This window comes from Oncorhynchus clarkii, chromosome 31 (genome assembly GCF_045791955.1).
Source record: "Oncorhynchus clarkii lewisi isolate Uvic-CL-2024 chromosome 31, UVic_Ocla_1.0, whole genome shotgun sequence".
Lineage (NCBI taxonomy): Eukaryota > Metazoa > Chordata > Actinopteri > Salmoniformes > Salmonidae > Oncorhynchus > Oncorhynchus clarkii.
Genome location: NC_092177.1, coordinates 40,457,981 through 40,479,809, shown reverse-complemented (window position 1 = coordinate 40,479,809; position 21,829 = coordinate 40,457,981). Strand labels below are relative to the sequence as shown.

At 44.9% G+C, this 21,829-nt stretch overlaps 1 protein-coding gene across 1 annotated transcript; it reads left to right on the top strand.

Annotated features, from left to right (window-relative positions):
• Nucleotide 1: 1 nt before the first annotated feature.
• Nucleotides 2-20,394, top strand: LOC139391130 (vimentin-related 2). Its single transcript, XM_071138679.1, has 10 exons — nucleotides 2-117; nucleotides 938-1,082; nucleotides 1,516-1,665; nucleotides 2,031-2,150; nucleotides 4,398-4,493; nucleotides 6,269-6,406; nucleotides 7,759-7,896; nucleotides 10,884-10,994; nucleotides 11,686-11,810; nucleotides 20,018-20,394. The coding sequence occupies exons 1-10, from the start codon at nucleotides 2-4 to the stop codon at nucleotides 20,058-20,060; spliced, it is 1,182 nt and encodes a 393-aa protein (XP_070994780.1). The 3' UTR covers nucleotides 20,061-20,394.
• Nucleotides 20,395-21,829: the final 1,435 nt, after the last annotated feature.

Below are 21,829 nucleotides of genomic sequence, written 5' to 3'. Positions count from 1 at the left end.
CATGGCCATGCTGAGAGTGTCGTCCTACCGCCGGCAGTTTGAGGAGCAGTGGAGTCGGAATGGACGGTCCGGCGGAGGCTGTGGAGGGCAGTACCCCTCCTCAGCGGTCAAGGCCAGGTCAGTGTGTGGTTTCTTGGTAGCCCCCTCACCTCTTCCTGGCTTAGAGGGCCTGGGTCCTGTTCAGTAGGGGGGTGGGGAATCATTTAGAAACTGAGTGAAATGTGGATGTACTACCTAAACTCAAGGATTTATGTTTTCTGTCACAAAATGTTTTGCTACGGTAAGCCCTATCAAAAATGACTCAACATGCGTATGGCGCACTGGAAAGGGCTTTATGGAGAACACCCTGTGCACTGAGGATGGTTTACTACGGTGTACCACAGGCCGGCAAGCTAGTGTCCTTTCTTCTTGGGGGACTGCTTAGATTAAAACTAGAACGTGTCCGACAACATCTGTGGGACCAGGCAGCAACATCCTAGGGACCAGATGTTTGTTTCCTTTCACTCTTTAAGTATTTCTAAATATTTATTTCATTGAATTGCAGGCACATGTGTGGTAGCTTTGCATGGTTTTCATATGCAGTATTGAATGTCGCCCAGTTGGCTATTGTGTGTTTAGTGTTAGTTAAGCACGTTGGTTACGTTAGTTGTCAGTTCCAAGGGAAAAGTTTGAAGGGTGTTGACAAATGCCTTTTTTTACTTCCATCAGATAATGACAATATATTCCCCTCAGTTGTGTTTATTTGCACAGATCTAATTTGGGTGGGGCAGCAATGCTATGCATTAAATACTTTTTAGGGATTGCTATCTTTGATTTTCTATGTACATGCACAAAACTCATGCTGATACTTTTGTGAAATGTATTGTGCTAGTATGTCTCTCTCTCTCCAGGGCTTTATACAAACTCAGGCATCTCATAAGCTGTGTGTCTCCCACAGGGGTGCGGCTGCTGAGGAGTGTACGTGTGTCCAGCTGGACTTTGTGGCTGCCAAGATGCTCAATAAGGAGAGTCTGGTCCGATTCGCTAAAGACCGCAGCATCATTGCCGCCCTAAATGATCGCTTTGTCGCCCTCATCAACATGGTGAGCCCTGGATGGATTCAACCCTTGAAACATTATTCTAAGGTTCTATAATGTTATATAAACTTGACACCTAAGGGTCACAATGAACACTAACTTGAGCACTGTGCTCGATTTTAGAGTGACCAACAAATACAGTAGAACCAATGGGATAGTCCCAAAAGTTCAAAGGTATTTCTTATGCATTTGACCCAAGTCTATTCTACACAGATGGTCCAAGGAAAAAAATTCTGGTAACCTTCCCCAAATTCACAGATTTTCCAGAAATCACACTTGGAATATTCCTGCAATCAAGAAAGGAATAAGCAGGAATTCTAATAGTCAAACTGGGATTTCTGGAAAAACTGGGAATTATGGGAAAATGACCAGAATTTTGCAACTCTTAACATTCATGTACATTCCCATACCATTTGTACATGCTGTGTGCGCCCTATAGGCACGCTGCTTTGAGGAGGACAATGAGTCTCTGGAGGCCCAGATCTGTGAGCTGGAGGAGAGGATGACCGGCCAACAGACCACCTCCACTACCGTAGCTGTCCCTGAATACAGCCTGGACGCCGTGATGGAGAGACTGCGCAAGGAGAGGGTACATATTAACAATGCAGCAGAGTGGAGGCATTCATGTCACACGAATGCTAGGAGAAAAGGAACCTGTTGTCTAATGGTGGTTGGTTCCCGTGACAGATAAGTAGTGTGTGTGTGTGCGAACGAATGTGAGTGTGTATGTGTCAGCGTGAGCGTCTATATGTACAGCCACTGTGCAGATGGAAATAGGGGATACCTAGTCAGTTGTACAACTGAATGCATTCAACTTAAGTGTGTCTTCCACATTTAACACAACCCCTCTGAATCAGAGAGGCACGCGGGCTGCCAAATTGACAGGTAGCCATTGTCACAGACCATTACCATTACTTACCAATGCCAGACTGATAAGTCATTGTGTGTGTCCAGGACCAGAGCCTGTTTGATGTGGAGGAGCTGAGGAGAGAGCTGGAGTGTCTGCAGGAGCAGTATGAGGAGACCGTTCAGCAGAGGACCCTCGTCCAACTGGAACAGGAAGACGTTGGCCTGGTAATGACCTCGCTTCCTGTGCCATTTTGGTGTCACTGTTTAGTAATTGTGTTGAACTGGTGTCTTCGTTGGTCTTTTATTCTCTGACAATAAGGAGACTTTTCGTGTGTGTGTGCTACTGTCAATTTAGAACCTGTACATAGACATAGATCTAACTTGTGGTAGCTCAACTTTTATACCCAATTTGCCCAGTTTGTTCATTCCTCAAAATGAAAGATTGCAAATAGGCAAGGAAGGATGGAAAGCAGCCTGAATTATCTAAATATTCAAAGAAGGCCAAAATCTCTTTAGAAGCACTAATAAACTGACTGTACTAATGTATAACTACCACTAGACGGCACTATTGCCATGATTTGCCAACACAGTTTTATTCTCTACTATTCAAAAAAACGAATTTCATAAGCTGTGTGGCTCAGCATAGCCCTGCTGCTCCTCTGTATCTCTACCCACAGGGTGTTGATTAATTATCAGTCCTACAGTCTGGACCGGTGGCCACAACACAACCACAAAACCCCAGTCCTAACAAACCCTACTATCCCATTCCTTCACTGCCTGCCACACCACACATGTCCCTACCGTCACAGCCCATCTCCCCACTGCCAGCCCAGATGTGGGAGAGGCTGTTGACGTGTCTCCTTATTGAGTCATTCAGTCTTTAATTTCTCCTATACAGATGCAATACGGACTGTAATGTAGTCGGTGCAGTAATGCTGCTGGCTGGCTCAGCTTCTGGCTCCGATTGGAAAGCAGCTGGAGCGTGGAGAGAGCTTAGAGTCGGGTGGCAAACAAACCGACAGAAACAGGCAGGGAGAGGAGAGATTGTATGTGATTGTGAACCGGTGTTGGAAGCAGCTCCACGAGAGGAGGCTGCAGTCTTTCTCAGTAGGCAAGCAGACAGACTTTGGAAGAGGCTTAAAACAAGGCATGGCTGGGTATTTAAAATCCAGCCTTGCCATTAGCTATTGATTAAGCCTGTTTGTATTTTGTGGTAAAGCTGCCCACATCTTGGACAACCTCCATGGTCTGTCTGTCCGTCTCTCTGCCAGCCAATTCTCGGAGTGTTCTTTTGAGCTTTTATCTGGGGCTGAGGCTTATAGTGTTTAAAAGGTTCAGCAGGTTCCCACCAAGGCTTCCCACAGTGGAAGAAGGCTGGAGGAGCTGGCTGGTTCTCATCCAAATCCAAAGCAGGAGATGGTGCTATAAAGCACAGCTAGCCTGATGCGATGGATGGGGAACAAGAGAAGAGAAGGGTGATCTAGGGGGGATTTCTTTGGTCTTTACAGCCCATAGACTGTGAGTGCATGACTCTCCAATTTACGGCCTTGTGTTTGCCCAGAGATAACAGTAACAGACCGCTTGCCTTACGTGTGACGTCCACCAGGGACCCATGTGTTCAGGCAGCCACAGCAGGAAGATTCCACCGTTGGACCCTACCCTTTCAGCATGACAATGCAAGGCTCCATGTCACAAGGATCTGTACACAATTCCTGGACGTTGAAAATGTCAAGGTTCTTCCATGGACTGCATACTCACCAGAGATGTCACCCATTTAAGCAAGTTTGGGATGCTCTGGATCGACGTGTATGACTGCATATTCCAGTTCCCGCCATTATCCAGCAACTTCACACAGCCGTTGAAGAGGAGTGGGACAATATTCCACAGGCCACAATCAACTCCATGTGAAGGAGACGTGTTGCGCTGCAAATGGTGGTCACACCAGATACTGACTGGTTTCTGATCCAGGCCCCTACCTTTTTTTAAGGTATCTGTGACCAACAGATGCATATCTGTATTCCCAGTCATGTGGAAGATTAGGGCTAAATGGATTTATTGCAATTTACTTTCTTGTTATGAGCTGTAACTCAGTAAAATATTTGAAATTGTTGCATGTTGCGTTTTATGTTGTTAAGTGTAGATATTAAAGGATTGGATTGGTGTAAGCCAGTGTGTCCCAATTATGGTTCTAGGGGCCCAAAAGGGTAGACATTTTAGTTTTTGCCCGAGCAGTAACACACCTTATTCAACTAAAGGCTTAATGCCGAGTTGATTAGTTGAATCAAGCGTCTTAGTGCGGGGGCAAAAACAAACATGTGCACCCATTTGGGCCCCCAGCACCCGGTTTGGGAAACACTGGTGTAAGCAATCTTGTGAAAATGACATCTAGTCTATCAAAAGACAAGCGGGAGCTTTCAACATACGAGTGCTTTCGGTTTTCTATTGACCTGGCTGTCTGCTACCCCTTTGTAGGAAGTGGATGTAGTGACCACAGACTGTCTGGCCCTGAGGGAGCAGGTGAAAATCTATGAGGAACAACTGGCTCACATGGAGGCACAGCATGAGACGGTAAGAGAGAAGGGACATATCCTAGATATGGCTGGATGGCAAACATTGATTATCCCACAGTATTAGTACACAAATGAGGAAAATTATACTACTCAATGGCTCTCTGAGTCATTACATGTGTGACTGGGTTTGAACCCATATTTCATGCATGCCAATAGACTGTTTACCCAATGAGTCTTCAGATCTCTGGCAAGGTTTGCTGAACCACCACCTTTACACAAGCAGCAAGCTTTTCTGTTTAGCCAAAGCCACTAAAACTTCAGACAAGGGCAGGTGTTGGAGAGATTCCCATTAGGGTTTGCCGGGGGGCAACACGGGTTCAGATGACCCCGGCCACCTTGTTGACCAGGTTTTTACCATGAACAGTAGTTATTTTACGAGGAACAATTGTGGTACTGAGACAGGATTAGAGCAAAGCAGGGTAGAGCCAGAATAAGCCTTGCCAAGGATAGATCTCACAGGTGATATGACCAGTTGTTGAAGGAAATTTCTAACATGTGAAGTTCACAAGAGCATATCAAGTAATGGCTTTAATTTCTGGTCAAACAGAGGGAAAGGGGAGGAAAACATCTGCAAACAAAAAGTCTTAAAGGGTATTAGAAATACATCCAAACACAAGTTGAGGTAAAGACCTCTGCCAACTAATATCAACACTTATATTTTGTTTTGGAGAAATTATTTTCCTTTCCTGTTATTTTTATAAATATCGCCTTGTGCCTTGTAATTTCATTACCCAAAACCCACATATCTTTAAAGGCCCAGTGCAGTCAAAAACATAATTGACCTGTGCCAGGACACTGGGGTTAACACCCCTACTCTTACCATAAATGCCATGGGACCTTTAGTGACCACAGAGAGTCAGGGCACTCGTTTATCGTCCCACCCGAAAGACGGCACCCTACACAGGGCAATGTCAGAAGCATACCACCCTGCATCCCACTGATGGCTTGCTTCTGAAGCTAAGCAGGGTTGGTCCTGGTTGGTCCCTGCAAGGGAGACCAGATGCTGCTGGCAGTGGTGTTGGAGGGCCAGTAGGAGGCTCCCTTTCCTCTGGTCTAAGAAAAATATTCCAATGCCCCAGGGCAGTGATTGGGGACATTGCCCTGTGTTGGGTGTAGTCTTTCGGATGGAACGTTAAATGGGTGTCCTGACTCTCTGTGGTCACTAAAGATCCCATGGCACTTATCGTAAGAGTAGGGGTGTTAATGCAATATCAGAGGGAGAGGGTCAGAGGGAGACAGCATAATAGAAGATAGACGAGGCGAGGCGGTAGGCGAGGCCGAGGCGGAAGGAGAGGCCGAGGCGGTAGGAGAGGCCGAGGCAGAGAGAAAAGAAACTGGGAGCAGTGAGAGAGGGAGAAAGCGAGGCAGTTCCATCAGTCAGTTTTTTTTTCTCCTCTGTGAAGCCCGGCCACTCGGCTGGCCGGCTACGTTTAACACACTCCCTCAGGGACATGCTCGATAACTCCCTGCACTGAATAACTCACAGCACCGGCTCAATACCAAATGAAAACAAAAGTCCCCCTTTGTTTTATTAACTGCTATTATTATCAGGCATTTCCAAACACCTATTCTCCTGATGAATCAGCCGCCGTTACTCATGTCGAGGAAAAATTAGATGAGGGTCAAGCTGCTTGGGTATTTCTCCAGCACTTCATTCTGCTATCATAGATGCATGGAGGTTAATAATGGAGTTTTAGGTATTGTGACCTGAAGACGTACACGGTGGGGGCTTAATGTTGTTATCTACTTACCTTATGGTGTGTGTGTCTGCAGACGGTTCAGAACATGGTGGCCCCTGTTGAGGGTCCAGCTGCAGCAGGGAGAGGAGTCCTGGAGTTCTGCAACCCTGACATCAAGTCAGCCCTCATAGATATCAAGGAGAACTACAGCCAGCTGGCTGAGACCATCCAGGTACAGAGTCTGGAGCATACACACAATGTGCATGTCACAAAAACAGAACACACACCCCCGTCAATGTAACTCCTGACAGTGCACTCACACACCACTCCCCCTTTCTTCCCCAAACCGTCCGGCTAAATCTGAGCCTTCTCACATCGCAGAGGGACGTGCCCGCTTGTTTTCTTTTCCTCTTGACATAACACTAGAGGCGAACCTTAGAATCGGAGGTGCTGCCGCACACCAGTACAGACCCACTTTGTCCCTCTGTGTCTTGCGTTGGTGTGTCTATGTTGGTGTGTTTTACAGAAAGAGAGTTTGTGTGAGTGTGTTACAAGCTAGAGGTGCTCTGCTGGGGTCAACCTTGCTCTCCAGGGGGGTCTGACCCACCATAGGGTCCCGGGTCGGGGATGTCTGCCCCCCCAAGCGAGGTCACGTTCGTAATCAGACCCCTGGGCTCCTTCCCAGGCCCCTAGGCGGTGTGTATGTGAAAAGGCTTTGGGCTAAATTTACAGCCAGGTTACCCGTGATTAAAGTCAATAGTTGATGTCCATTTGTCTGTGGACGTCAAAAGATGACATGGAAACCGGCCACTATAGGCAACAGTGAGCGCTGTTACCGTCAAGTAAGTTTTGGTTTTGCGAGGCCGATGGTGGATGGGCGTGAGCATCTACCTCTGATTCCAAAGGTTGCAAATTTGAATCCAGCGATAGAAACTTTAAGATTTCGGACTTAATGCCTAAACTTAACCCTAACCTTTAACATTCAAAGTTAATTCCTAAACGTAGCCCTAACCTTAAACATTAGAAGTTAATTCCTTAACTTAACCTTACAAATTTTACATTTGTAACTACTTCGAAATTTGACGTTTGCAAAACATGGATTCGGATGTGAGACTGTGAGAACTAGTTGAAATTGACCACTGTTCTTAGTCTCTCTAACCCAGACACTTACACTCTCCTTTCCACTTCATCCTCCCCTCCTCCTCCTCCTCCTCCTTCCCTCGTTCATTGCCAGCTGGACAGCTTGCGGTCTGGGCCTGGCCTCCATTAGTGTCTCACAAGGTGCAATTGTCTCCATCCCCAAATGATTGCCATTGGGATTGAAGTGTGATTGTGATTGCTGGCTGACTCTGACACACCTGTGAGCCCTTGTTGCCACTCGTTTGCTGTCTAAGTTGTTCCTCTTCACCATTCCCTTTATGGGGGAAAGGGTAACACTTTATTGGAAGTGTATCTACATAAGGACTTCATTGGACATGAATAACCCACGCATACTGCATTGTTAAACAACGACCCCCCCTGGAAAGTAATTTAAGGGAAACTCTGTCAACTAGTGTCATGCAGTGAACTATGTTATGTTTCCAGTGTGAGTGCAGGGAAGCTGGTGCGGTTGTTGCTGGTGCTGTTGTCGCCATTGGAGCTGGAAAGGAGCTGACGGTGGCCAGACCTGCGGGGGTCACAGGCGTTGGCCAAATAACGGACGTCAACGAACTGAAGAAACTGGTGAGGAACTGTTATCTCTCTCTCTGGCATTCACCTACTTTTTCTCAGACAATCACTACCTGCTGATTTTGACTGTTTCTCAAGTTTCTTTCTCTCCCGTAAACTTTCCTTCCAGTACATTCACAGTTCTCAGACATCTCCTCAGAAAAGCCAGCCCCACCATGAGTTCAGCATCAAACATCAGCTACGAAATCAAGAGGAATTGTAGAAAATGTATGGCTTCTTCCCACAGACAGTAAAGTTTAGGGAGAGAAAGGCAGTTCACTCCTCAGGAGTTCTCAATGAGTGTCTTCTCTAGCGTTTTCTCTCTCTCTCTCTCTCTTATATTATTAGACAGACTTTTCACAGTACTCTCTCTTCTTCATCATCAACTTCTTAAAACTTCACACATTCCTCCTCTGTGTCTCCAGAGACTCCAACCCCAAACTGAACAATGGAAATAGAACATCATATATCACCCATCCCCGTCTCCTAGAGAAAAAGAAACACACAACAGAGAGGCTTTATTGATAAAATGGTAAAATGTCTCAGTACAGTCTTTCAAGAATTAGTCTCCAACCACCCCAAAACTCAACGATTCACTCAAGTTTACAGTATTCAAGGAAATGCTGGAACTTCCCATTGCAGTTCATCTATCATTCAAGAATCCACACTTAATAGAATCAGTCAATGACTTAAATCGACAGTAACTGGTTTAATTGCTCTCTCCACCGTAATCATCAGTGGTCGGACCACAGCCGACACCTCTCCATTTCCACAACAAACATGGCGGTTTGGTTCCCATTACCGAGGTTGTGGTCTTTAAATAAACAGGCCCCCTCGGTAACCGCAGTCGCACTCTCATAACACCGTCTCCTCTTCCCTTAATGTGCAGCACGCGAGCCCTCGCTCTGCCTGGCCTGGGCCTAGTCTGATGGACACGTCCCTGCCTGTCTTTCTCCCCTCCCTTAATCTATCTCTCACCGGCCGTGATGGATGTCCCAGTTCTGGTTTCTCACTGAGACACAATTTGGCCAAACAAACAACTTTGCAGTGAAATCAGGCTCAGCTTAGAGGTGTGTATAATAGAGTAGAACATGTATTGATGGGGATGACACACACCCAACCCCCCCTGCCCACACACAGGGCATCCGACCAGGGGAGGGAGAGAGAGAGACCTAGTTGACTGGGGCCGTCTGCCAGATTGCTGCATATATAGTTCACTACTTTTTTCCAGATGACAAAGGTAATGCACTATATAGAGAATCGAGTGCCATTTAGGACGTATCCTCATCCGTCTCTGACAGCTAATTGTTTAACTTCGCTGGACAAAAATATAAACGCAACATGCAACAATTTCAAAGATTTTACTGAGTTACAGTTCACATGAGGAAATTGAAATGTGAACTGAAATAAATAAATGCATTGAGGCCCTATTCTGTGGATTTCACATGACTGGAAATACAGATATGCAATCTGTTGGTCATAGATACCTTTCACGGTATTTCTGTGCGTTCAAATTGCCATCGATAAAATGCAATTGCATTTGTTGTCCGTAGCTTAAGCCTGCCGATACCATAACCCCACCGCCACCATGGGGCACTCTGTTCACAACGTTGACATCAGCCAACATGACGCCATACACGTGGTCTGCAAATTCTCTAAAACGTTAGAGGTGGCTTATGGTAGAGAAATCAACATTAAATTCTCTGGCAACAACTCTAGTGGACATTCCTGCAATCAGCTTGCCAATTGCACGCTCCCTCAACACTTTAGACATCTGTGGTATTGTGTTGTGTGACAAAAAACTGCACATTTTAGAGTGGTCTTTTATTGTCGCCAGCACAAGTTGCACCTGTGTATGATGTTTATTCAGCTTTGTGATATGCCACACCTGTCAGGGGGATGGATTATCTTTGCGAAGGAGAAATGCTCACTAACAGGGATGTTAACAAATTTCTGCGATCTTTTATTTCAATTCATGAAACACTTCACATGTTGGTGTTACGTACGCCTCTCGGAAGAGGGAACGCAACGCCCTGCTACAACTCAACTCCCCATAGAGTGAAAGAGGTATGGGATTATAGGTGCGAGTAAAGATGACAAAGGCAGAGAATTTACCGTTTACTGGGAATTTATTTCATCACACTGTAATTTTGGGGAAAAGGGTCTGGATGGAACCAAAGCAAAGAAAGTTAATGTCAAAGTCCCCTCTCCTACCTTACCTGCCTACCCACTACTTAGCACCACCTGGTGCGCTAACCAAAATACAGGGGGTGGTCCGCCCAGGTCTTACCTAGTGTGCATAGACAGTGAATACTACGGGTTATGTATGCCCTCTTGCCTAAGCACTCCCTAGGTGCCTTCCCCTTTCCCCCTGGGAACAAAAACAGAATACAAACGTAAGTAAAAAAAATTCAATAATCAAAAACACTGCCTCCTATGGGGACACACATACCTTAAAAGCAGCGGCTACAAAGTACTTAACAAAAAAACCTGTCTCTCAGCAAAAACCAACACATGACATACTAATCATCTCCCTCAGCAACAATCACAGAACATAACCATCAGCTCTATCTGAGAAACAACCAACACATGATATAACCCTCAGCTCTCTTCTGAGTAACAGAACACTGGCTTATATAGCTGGAAGAAGGAGTCTAGTGGGATACAGCTGTATCCTGACGAGGGGGCGGGGTCAGCTCTCCAATGTTCGATGTGGCCGACCAATCAGCTGCTTGGGGGGAATTTCAGGAAGCCATCCTGAAACACACACATACAAACAAAAAACGGCGAACGTAACAGTTGGATTCATATTTTTGTTCAGTGTACTTACAGCAGGGAGCCAGGTGTGATTGTATGTGTGTGTGTTAGTAAGAGAGTATACAGTTAGAGGTTTCAATGTGCTGTTTAGAATGACATTGGCAGAGATTAAGTCATGCATCTCATGTTTCCTCTGACCATGTACCTGAATTTCTGTGTTTTTGCGTTTGTACCTGTGTGTATAGATTGCAGAGCTTGAAAAGGAGCTTGCAGAGCTGGAGAAGTGTGGTGAGGAGCTGGAAGATGAGATTGAGATGAAGAGAGAAGCGTATGTGGAGGAGATATTTCAGCTGGAGGTAAGAGGGACAGACCCCACTGAGCTTAAACTGACCCCAGTACAGTACCCCACCATCTCTGCTCCAAGTAGACACGGCCCCTAATCACAGATCTATGAACAGTTAACCCTTCCCTCAATCCGAACCAAAGATCTAGAAACAATTTTTCCCACCCTCAAACCTAATCATAGGTCTAGGAATAGTTTAGCCTACCCTCAATCTTATAGGATAGTTATAGTTATAGGAGAAAATGTTCCTACACTCAATCATAATCACAGATCTAGGAACAGTTTACCTTACCTTCAATCCTAAGGGTAGAAAGTTCAATATCAGACCATAGACCAGCTGTTAGGGTCAACCTCTACCTCCACCCATCCCATAAACCCAATGGCTCTATTCCAATAACTTCTACCTCCACCAATCCCATAAACCCAATGGCTCTATTCCAATAACTTCTACCTCCACCAATCCCATAAACCCAATGGCTCTATTCCAATAACTTCTACCTCCACCAATCCCATAAACCCAATGGCTCTATTCCAATAACTTCTACCTCCACCAATCCCATAAACCCAATGGCTCTGTTCCAATAACCACACTAGCATACCACTTAGAATGTGTCCAATACATTAGATACATGGTTTAGTACTAAGTGGTAGTATGCTTGTGCGGCTATTAGAACGTGGCCCATTATCTCTCTGTTTCTCCTCAGTGTCGTCTTGAGGAGATGCGGAGGCAGCAGCATGAACTGCAGGTCCAGATGAGGGAACAATGTGATGACTACGAGGAGCTGCTGGGTCAGAAGATGGCCCGGGAAATCGAGATCGCTGCTTACAGGTGGGCCTTATCAAATCAAATTGTATTTGTGACATGCGCAACAACCTTACCGTGAAATGCTTACTTACAAGCCCTTAACCAACAATGCAGATCAAGAAATAGAGTTAAGAAAATAATTACTAAATAAACTAAAATTAAATATATATATATATATAGTATACAGTGGGGCAAAAAAGTATTTAGTCAGCCACCAATTGTGCAAGTTCTCCCACTTAAAAAGATGAGAGAGGCCTGTAATTTTCATCATAGGTACACTACAAACAAAATGAGAAAAAAAATCCAGAAAATCACATTGTAGGATTTTTAATGAATTCATTTGCAAATTATGGTGGAAAATAAGTATTTGGTCAATAACAAAAGTTTATCTCAATACTTTGTTATATACCCTTTGTTGGCAATGACAGAGGTCAAACCTTTTCAGTAAGTATTCACAAGGTTTTCACACACTGTTGCTGGTATTTTGGCCCATTCCTCCATGCAGATCTCCTCTAGAGCAGTGATGTTTTTGGGCTGTTGCTGGGCAACACGGACTTTCAACTCCCTCCAAAGATTTTCTATGGGGTTGAGATCTGGAGACTGGCTAGGGACTCCAGGACCTTGAAATGCTTCTTACGATGCAACTCCTTCGTTGCCCGGGCGGTGTGTTTGGGATCATTGTCATGCTGAAAGACCCAGCCACGTTTCATCTTCAATGCCCTTGCTGATGGAAGGAGGTTTTCACTCAAAATCTCACGATACATGGCCCCATTCATTCTTTCCTTTACACGGATCAGCTGTCATGGTCCCTTTGCAGAAAAACAGCTCCAAAGCATGATGTTTCCACCCCCATGCTTCACAGTAGGTATGGTGTTCTTTGGATGCAACTCAGCATTCTTTGTCCTCCAAACACGACGAGTTGAGTTTTTACCAAAAAGTTATATTTTGGTTTCATCTGACCATATGATATTCTCCCAATCTTCTTCTGGATCATCCCAATGCTCTCTAGCAAACTTCAGACGGGCCTGGACATGTACTGGCTTAAGCAGGGGGACACGTCTGGCACTGCAGTATTTGAGTCCCTGGCGGCGTAGTGTGTTACTGATGGTAGGCTTTGTTACTTTGGTCCCAGCTCTCTGCAGGTCATTCACTAGGCCCCCCCGTGTGGTTCTGGGATTTTTGCTCACTGTTCTTGTGATTTTTGACCCCACGGGGTGAGATCTTGCGTGGAGCCCCAGATCGAGGGAGATTATCAGTGGTCTTGTATGTCTTCCATTTCCTAAAAATTGCTCCCACAGTTGATTTCTTCAAAGCTTCAAGCTGCTTACCTATTGCAGATTCAGTCTTCCCAGCCTGGTGCAGGTCTACAATTTTGTTTCTGGTGTCCTTTGACAGCTCTTTGGTCTTGCCCACAGTGGAGTTTGGAGTGTGACTGTTTGAGGTTGTGGACAGGTGTCTTTTATACTGATAACAAGTTCAAACAGGTGCCATTAATACAGGTAACGAGTGGAGGACAGAGGAGCCTCTTAAAGAAGAAGTTACAGGTCTGTGAGAGCCAGAAATCTTGCTTGTTTGTAGGTGACCAAATACTTATTTTCCACCATAATTTGCAAATAAATTCATTAAAAATCCTACAATGTGATTTTCTGGATTTTTTTTCTCATTTTGTCTGTCATAGTTGAAGTGTACCTATGATGAAAATTACAGGCCTCTCTCATCTTTTTAAGTGGGAGAACTTGCACAATTGGTGTCTGACTAAATACTTTTTGCCCCACTGTATATATAGAAGTAACACAAGAGAATTACATAACAATAACGAGGCTATAATAAGGGTGTACCGGTACCGAGTAAATGTACAGGGCTACAGTTAAGTCGAGGAAATTTGTAATGTGACTATGCGTAGATAATAAACAGCGAGTAGCAGCAGTGTAAAAACAAAGGGGGGGGGGTGTAAATAGTCCAGGCGGCCATTTGATACATTTTTCAGCAGTCTTATGGCTTGGGGTAGAAGCTGTTATGGAACCTTTTGGTTCTAGACTTGGCGCTCCGGTACCACTTGCCATGCGGTAGCAGAGAGAACAGTCTATGACTTGGGTGACTGGAATCTTTGACATTTTTGGGGCCTTCCTCTGACATCGCCTAGTATAAATGTCCTGGATGTCCGGAAGCTCTGGGCCATACACACAAGCGCCTTACGGGTCAGATGCCGAGTAGTTGCCATACCAGGCGGTGATGCAACCGGCCAGGATGCAGCTGTAGAACTTTTTGAGGATCTGGGGACCTATGCCAAATCTTTTCAGTCTCCCGAGGGGGGAAAAGGTTTTGTTGTGCCCTCTTCACAACTGTCTTGGTGTGTTTGGACCATGATAGTTTGTTGGTGATGTGGACACCAAGGAACTTGAAACTCTCGACCCTCTCCATTTCAGCCCTGTAGTCCATGATCATCTCCTTTGTCTTACTCGCATTGAGGGAGAGGTTGTTGTCCTGGCGCCACACTACCAGGTCTCTGACCTCCTCCCTATAGACTGTCTCATCGCTGTCGGTAATCAGGCCTACCACTGCTGTGTCGTCAGCAAACTTAATGATGGTGTTGGAGTCGTGCTTGGCCATGTAGTCATGGGTGAACAGGGAGTACATGAGGGGACTGAGCATGCAGCGCTGAGGGGCCCCAGTGTGTTGCTGCTTACCCTTACAGGAAGTCCAGGATCCCGACAGGAAGTCCAGGATCCAGTTGCAGAGTGAGGTGTTTAGTCTGCACTATGGTGTTGAATTCTGAGCTGTAGTCAATGAACAGCATTCTCACATAGGTGTTCCTTTTGTTCAGGTGGGAAAGGGCAGTGTGGAGTGTGACTAAAAATTGTGTCATCTGTGCATCTGTTAGGGTGGTATGTGAATTGGAGTGGGTCTAGGTTTTCCGGCATGATGATGTTGTGAGCCATAACCTTTCAAAGCACTTCATGGCTACCGATATGAGTGCTACGGGGCGGTAATCATTTAGGCAGGTTACTTTCACTTTCTTGGGCACAGGGACTATGGTGGTCTGTTTGAAACATGTAGGTATTGCAGACTCGGTCAGGAAGAAGTTGAAAATGTCAGTGAAGACACTTGCCAGTTGGCCCGTGCGTTCTTTGAGTTCACGTCCTGGTAATCCATCTGGCCCCACGGCTTTGAATGTTGACCTGTTAAAAGGTCTTGCTCACGGAGAGTGTGATCACACAATTGTCCCAAACAGCTGGTGCTCTCATGCATGTTTCAGTGTTGCTTGCCTCGAAGCGTATATAAAAACATTTAGCTCTTCTGGTAGGCTTTCGTCACTGGGTAGCTTGCGGCTGGGTCTCCCTTTTGTAGTCCGTAAAATATTTTTCAAACTTAGTCCTGTATTGACACTTTGCTTGTTTGATAGTTCATCTGAGGGCATAGCGGGATTTCTTATAAGCGTCCGGATTAGTGTCTTGCTCCTTGAAAGCGGCAGCTCTAGCCTTTAGCGCGGTGTGGATTTTGCCTTTAACCCATGGCTTCTGGTTCGGAAATGTACGTACGGTCACTGGGGACGACGTCGTCGATGCACTTATTGATGAAGCTAGTGAATGAGGTGGTATGCTCCTCAATTCCATTGGATGAATTCTGGAACATATTCCAGTCTGTGCTAGGAAAACAGTCCTAGAGCATAGCATCTGTGTCATCGGACCACTTCCGTATTGAGCGAGTCACATGTACTTTCTGCTTTAGTTTTTATTTGTAAGTAGGAATCAGGAGGATAGAATTATTGGCAGATTTGCCAAATGGATGTCGAGGGAGAGCTTTGTATGTGTCTTTTTTCTCCTCTGGTTTCTCCTCTGGTTGCACATTTGACATGCTGGTAGAAATAAGGTAAAACAGATTTAAGTTTGCCTGCATTAAAGTCCCCGGCCACTAGGAGTGCCCTTTCTGGATGTGCATTTTCCAGAAGCTTATGCTTATGGCCTTGTACAATGAGCCTTGTACAGCTCATTGAGTGTGGTCTTAGTGCCAGCATCGGTTTGTGGTGGTAAATAGACGGCTACGAATAGTATAAATGAGAACTCGCTTGGTAGATAGTGTGGTCTACAGTTTATCATGAGGTATTCTACCTCAGGCGAGCAATACCTCAACACTTCTTTAATATTAGACATCGCGCACCATCAGTTACTGACAAATAGACATACATCCCCGACCCTCGTCTTACCAGATGTAGCTGCTCTGTCCTGCTGATGCACGGAGAAGCCAGCCAGCTCTGTGTCGTCGTTCGGCCACGCCTCTGTGAAATATAAGATATTACAGTTTTTAATGTTCGTTGGTAGGGTAGTCTTAATCATAGATCGTCTAGCTAATTTTCTAATGATTCCACGTTGGCCAATAATATAGAGGGTAGTGGTGGTTTACTTACTCATTGGCAAGTTCTTACAAGGCACTCCTCCCCCCTTTTCTCTGTCTTCACGCTGATGATGGGAATTTGTACCTTGTCTTGACAAAGCAAATCCTTCACATCGGAATCTTTAAAGAAAAAATGTTTTTCCAGTTCGAGGTGAATAATCGCTGTTCTGATGTCCAGAAGGTATTTTCGGTCATAAGAGACGGTAGCAGCAACATTATGTACAATATGAGTTACAAAAATGCAGAAAAAAACTAACAAAATAGCACAGTTGGTCAGGAGCCCATAAAATGGCAGCCATCCCCTCCAGCGCCATACTCGAGACATTGATACATTTCACCCAAATGTCCCTATGCATAACAATGGATAACCTACAGGGCTTATGGCTCATGTAGTAGTGAAAAAGACTGCACAGCAGTGTTAACTCTTGGAACTACCCATCCCGGATCCGGGAGAATTGTCATCAACTGACACTAATTAGCATAACGCAATGGACAAAAAATATTACTAGAAAATATTCATATTCATGAAATCACAAGTGAAATATAGTGAAACACAGCTTCGCCTTTTGTTAATCACCCTGTCATCTCAGATTTTGAAATTATGCTTTACAGCCAAAGCAAGACAAGCATCTGTAAGTTTATCAATAGCCTAGCATAGCATTATGTCCAGTTAGCAGCAGGAAGCTTGGTCACGAAAATCAGAAAAGCAATCAAATTAACCGTTTACCTTTGATGATCTTCGGATGTTTTCACTGACGAGACTCCCAGTTAGACAGCAAATGTTAATTTTGTTCCATAAAGATTATTTTTATAGCCGAAATACCTCCGTTTGTTCTTCACGTTTGGTTGACAAATCCACCGGAAACTGCGGTCACGACAACGCCGAAAAATATTCCAAATTGGATCCATAATATCGACAGAAACATGGCAAACGTTTTTTATAATCAATCCTCAAGGTGTTTTTCAAATATCTATTCGATAATATATCAACCGGGTCAGTTGGCTTCTTAGTAGGAGCGAGAGAAACAATGGCCGTCTATTAAGCACATATCACTCTGAGAGCCACCAGCTGACCACTGACGCAATGTTGTCGCTCACACTCATTTTTCAAAATAAAAGCCTGAAACAATGTCTTGTGACACTAGACACATTAGGGTAGCCATAGAAAAAAGAATCTGGTTTATCCCTTTCACTGCTCAATAGGGACGTATAAGAACGCAGAGGTTTCTAAATAAGAGTCACTTCCTGATTGGATTTTTTCTCAGGCTTTCGCCTGCAATATCAGTTCTGTTATACTCACAGACAATATTTTTTACAGTTTTGGAAACTTTAGAGTGTTTTCTATCCTAAGCTGTCAATTATATGCATATTCTACTATCTGGTCCTGAAAAATAGCCCGTTTACTTTTTCCAAAAATGAAAATAGTGCCCCCTAGTTTCAAGAGGTTAACTAATGATTGTTCAAACATGATTGGTCACAGGTAAGAAGGTAGAGGAGACAATGCATCACGCAAAGCAGCCACAGCTGTCAGTAAGTGTCCATGATTGAGTCTTTGAATGAAGAAATTGAGATTAAACTGTCCAGTTTGAGTGTTTGTTGAAGCTCGTTCCAGTCACTAGCTGCAGCGAACTGAAAGGAGGAGTGACCCAGGGATGTGTGTGCTTTGGGGACCTTTATCAGAATGTTACGGACAGAACGGGTGTTGTATGTGGAGGATGAGGGCTGCAGTAGATATCTCAGATAGGGGGGAGTGAGGCCTAAGAGGGTTTTATAAATAAGCATCAACCAGTGGGTCTTGCGACATGTATACAGAGATGACCAGTTTACGGAAGAGTATAGAGTGCAGTGATGTGTCCTATAAGGAGCATTGGTGGCAAATCGGATGGCTGAACGGTAAAGAACATCTAGCTGCTTGAGAGCACCCTTATCTGCCGATCTATAAATGACGTCTCTGTAATCTAGCATCGGTAGGATGGTCATCTGAATCAGGGTTAGTTTGGCAGCTGGGGTGAAAGAGGAGCGATTACGATAGAGGAAACCAAATGTAACTTTAGCCTGCAGCTTTTGATATGTGCTGAGAGAAGGACAGTGCACCGTCTAGCCATACTCCCAAGTACTTGTATGACTACCTCAAGCTCTAAACCCTCAGAGGTAGTAATCACACTTGTGGGGAGAGGGGCATTCTTCTAAACAAACCACATGATCTTTGTTTTGGAGGTGTCCAGAACAAGGCAGAGAAAGCTTGTTGGACACTAAAAAAGCTTTCTTGTAGGGCGTTTAAAACAAAATCCGGGGAGGGGCCGGCTGAGTAGAAGACTGTATCATCTGCATATAAATGGATGAGAGGGCTTCCTACTGCCTGAGCTATGTTGTTGATGTAAATTGAGAAGAGTGTACAGAGGCCTCTGTAGTATTACAATGACGTCTTCAGATGACGCGATATTTTCGATTCTGTTCACAATATTTGTGTAGCTCTACACTGTGAACATGTAGTATGTGTGACATGTCACCTGGGCAACTCCATATCCATATTAAGACATTCCTGAGAACAAAGGCCTGACATTCAAGATTAACTGGGGTCACAGGAAACAGACCCTACGACAGCCCCAGAAAACATGATGCAATTTCCTGTCAGGTGTGCCTATTGAAGATGTTTTTTTGTGTTTCTGTCATGCCTCCCTCCTGTTGTGTCTGTCTGTCTGTGCGCTCAACCATCTGCCATCCTGGTATGTAGAGTGATGCACTTTGCCCTTGCCGACTCCCCTACATTTGGACTCCCCTTCCTTACGCATCCGATCCTTGGGAGCCCCCCCCCCCCCCCATACATCCTTGAGGCTCAGGAAGAGGCAGCCTCAAACAATTCCTCATTAGAATGGACAGGGGGTGGGGGGGACCTCACACTGTCAGGACCGTGGGCTGGGTCTCTGCCAAGCCACTTTATCCGCCAGCCTGTTAATGTCAGCAGCCCCGCAACCCACCATCTTTTAAACACTCTGGTTCCTGAACAGACTGTTCCAACGACGCGCACCACATGGACTCAAGACACGCGCACACATTTACATACACACACACACACTTTGTCAAGACACAGGCAGGCAAGACGGTCTGGGTGCGACATTGCTTAACTTTTTTAAACATCTTGTTAACAGGGCTGTTTTGTCATCTGTGATTTAAAAGCATGAATAAGAAATGGAAAAAAAGCTTCTCTCCACACCTTGGAAATGTGTCTGCAGAAGAGAGCCTTATGACACGAGTCTCGCCTGTAAAATGTACACAGCCATTTGGACCAGATGCTCGCTGCTGTTGTAGCTCCCCAGTGACGGAGTCTTAATGTTGACAATTCACTTGCTTGCAGTGTTATGTGTGTAACTCGGACTGTGAGCAGGGACAATAGGGCTCTGGTCAAAGGCAGTGCACTATAGGGAATAAGGTGCCATTTGGGACACAAACAATGTCTTAGTGGTAGACGACACAACAACAACAAGCAGAGGTTTAAACAGATATTGAGATTACCCCTAGCCCTGATATGGTGGCTATAATGAATGAAATAGGAAAAATAGGCACAACTGATGGAATTCATCTGATCTAATTCACATCTTATCTAAACAATCTGGTTGAAATCAATAATATGAAAAAGCAATATCCGTAACTCCGATAGGTATGTTTTCATAGTGGCTTATTAAGAAGTAAATAAAACCGACAATGTTTCTATGGAGGCTAGCCATGTTGGGTCTAAGTCCTCCTAGCTGAAGTGGAAGAACTCTGTGTGTGTGTGTTATCAGCAGACCTTCTTACAGTTTTCCTTTTCCTCTCTTCCCTTTCCTCTCTTCTATTGCCAGAGGTTTGGTGGAAGAGGAGGATGAGAGGCTTTGCTACCTGTGAGAGGAACCGATGCAGACCAGACCAACCAACCTGCTTTCGGCGATGGATATCCTCCCATACAGATTTCATGCGTTGCCAAAACGCAACAGACCTATGTCAGCCATTAGAGATCACATGAAGCTAACCGCCACACAACCATTTGAGCAGATATAAAAGTATCATGACAGATTAACGAGGTCTGGAGGGCGTGCCAGGGCCATTGATAACAGGTCACTGGCAGGTGACCCCTGTCCTATAGGAAAGATGAAGTTGTCTAACATTGGGGTGTAGCGGGATGGGACTGGATAGAGTGTGTATTCAGTGTCTGTGAAATTTCCCTAAGTGGTCTCTATCTGTTGTGGCTACAGTCTCTGGAGCTAACTCACTGATATGACACACACACACACACGCACACACACACACACACACACACACACACACTGACTGACTCTGCAGAATAATTTACCTCCCGTTAACCCTCACTCCAGCATGAGCCCATTAAACGCTCTTAACCACTGACCTCTCCACTGTTCACAGCCATTGGACAGCTCTTATATCCAATAAGATAGCCTTAACCGATCATGGCAGGTCACCCATTCATTTGTTTTACAGTCATGCATTAATGTGGGTTTTTACACAGAAATGACAGTCAAGTCAGTTACACTGTTCATGTATACTTGCGAACTGGTATATTAGCTTTGCAAATGGTTGTTGAAGTTGACATTCTGCAGCTCCCATACAGCTGGCCAGCAGATAGCTTGTGTGCTGTTCCTGACTTATTTGCTCATTCTCTGCCCATGACACCTGGAGGAACTTAGTCAAGTTAAAACCATAACAATAAAAATAAAAAACATTTTGCTTGACATCACCTTCTTGTCCTTTTCACTCTCCACTTAAGTGCCTTACCTCGCAATCATAACTGTACCATTTAACAGAGGATGAGTTATGCCGTGTGATCCCTGCCCCATTTGTCTTCATGCTTAACCTCACATGTGAACGTTCTCGGCTGTTAACGGTATCGGAGGCTTGTTTGCTCAGCCATAAAGATGAACAATACCGCTAATAATGGCTCAGATAAGATTTGCTACAGCCGGTGATCTCCTGGTGAATTGAAACGCATCCACACACACACACACACACACTAGGAGAAGGCTGCAAGCGGTCAGGGGGACTTGTTTAATTGTGTGGACATGAAACATGGTGAGCAGTGGAGGAAGCAGACCGGTGGGTCTGTGGGGCATTTATTTTCTCAGGGCTGCAGCACTCAATCATGTTCTCTGCCTCCGAGGACTGGACCCACAAAATACTTATATCCCACCCAGCCCCCTGCCACCCCCCTCTTTTAAAAAAAAAAGTATTTTATTTCACCTTTATTTAACCAGGTAGGCCAGTTGAGAACAAGTTCTCATTTACAACTGCGACCTGGCCAAGATAAAGCAAAGCAGTGCCACACAAACGACAACAGAGTTACTCATGGAATAAACAAACGTACAGTCAATAACACAATATAAAAATCTGTATACAGTGTGTGCAAATGAAGTATGGAGGTAAGGCAATAAATAGGCCATAGTGGCGAAGTAATTACAATTTAGCAATTAACACTGGAGTGATAGATGAGCAGATGAGGATGTCCAAGTAGAAATACTGGTGTACAAAAGAGCAGAAAAACAGACAAAAAATATGAGAAGAGGTAGGTAGTTGGTTGGATGGGCTATTTACAGATGGGCTGTGTACAGCTGCACTGATCGGTAAGCTGCTCTGACAGTTGACGCTTAAAGTTAGTGAGGGAG

Bases quoted from the DNA above. Each gene is read 5' to 3' on its own strand.
- LOC139391130 (XM_071138679.1), top strand. From the start codon at position 2: ATGGCCATGCTGAGAGTGTCGTCCTACCGCCGGCAGTTTGAGGAGCAG. The intron at 7,897-10,883 runs GTGAGGAACTGT...CTGTGTGTATAG, and splicing joins TCAACGAACTGAAGAAACTG to ATTGCAGAGCTTGAAAAGGA. The intron at 11,811-20,017 runs GTGGGCCTTATC...TTCTATTGCCAG, and splicing joins ATCGAGATCGCTGCTTACAG to AGGTTTGGTGGAAGAGGAGG.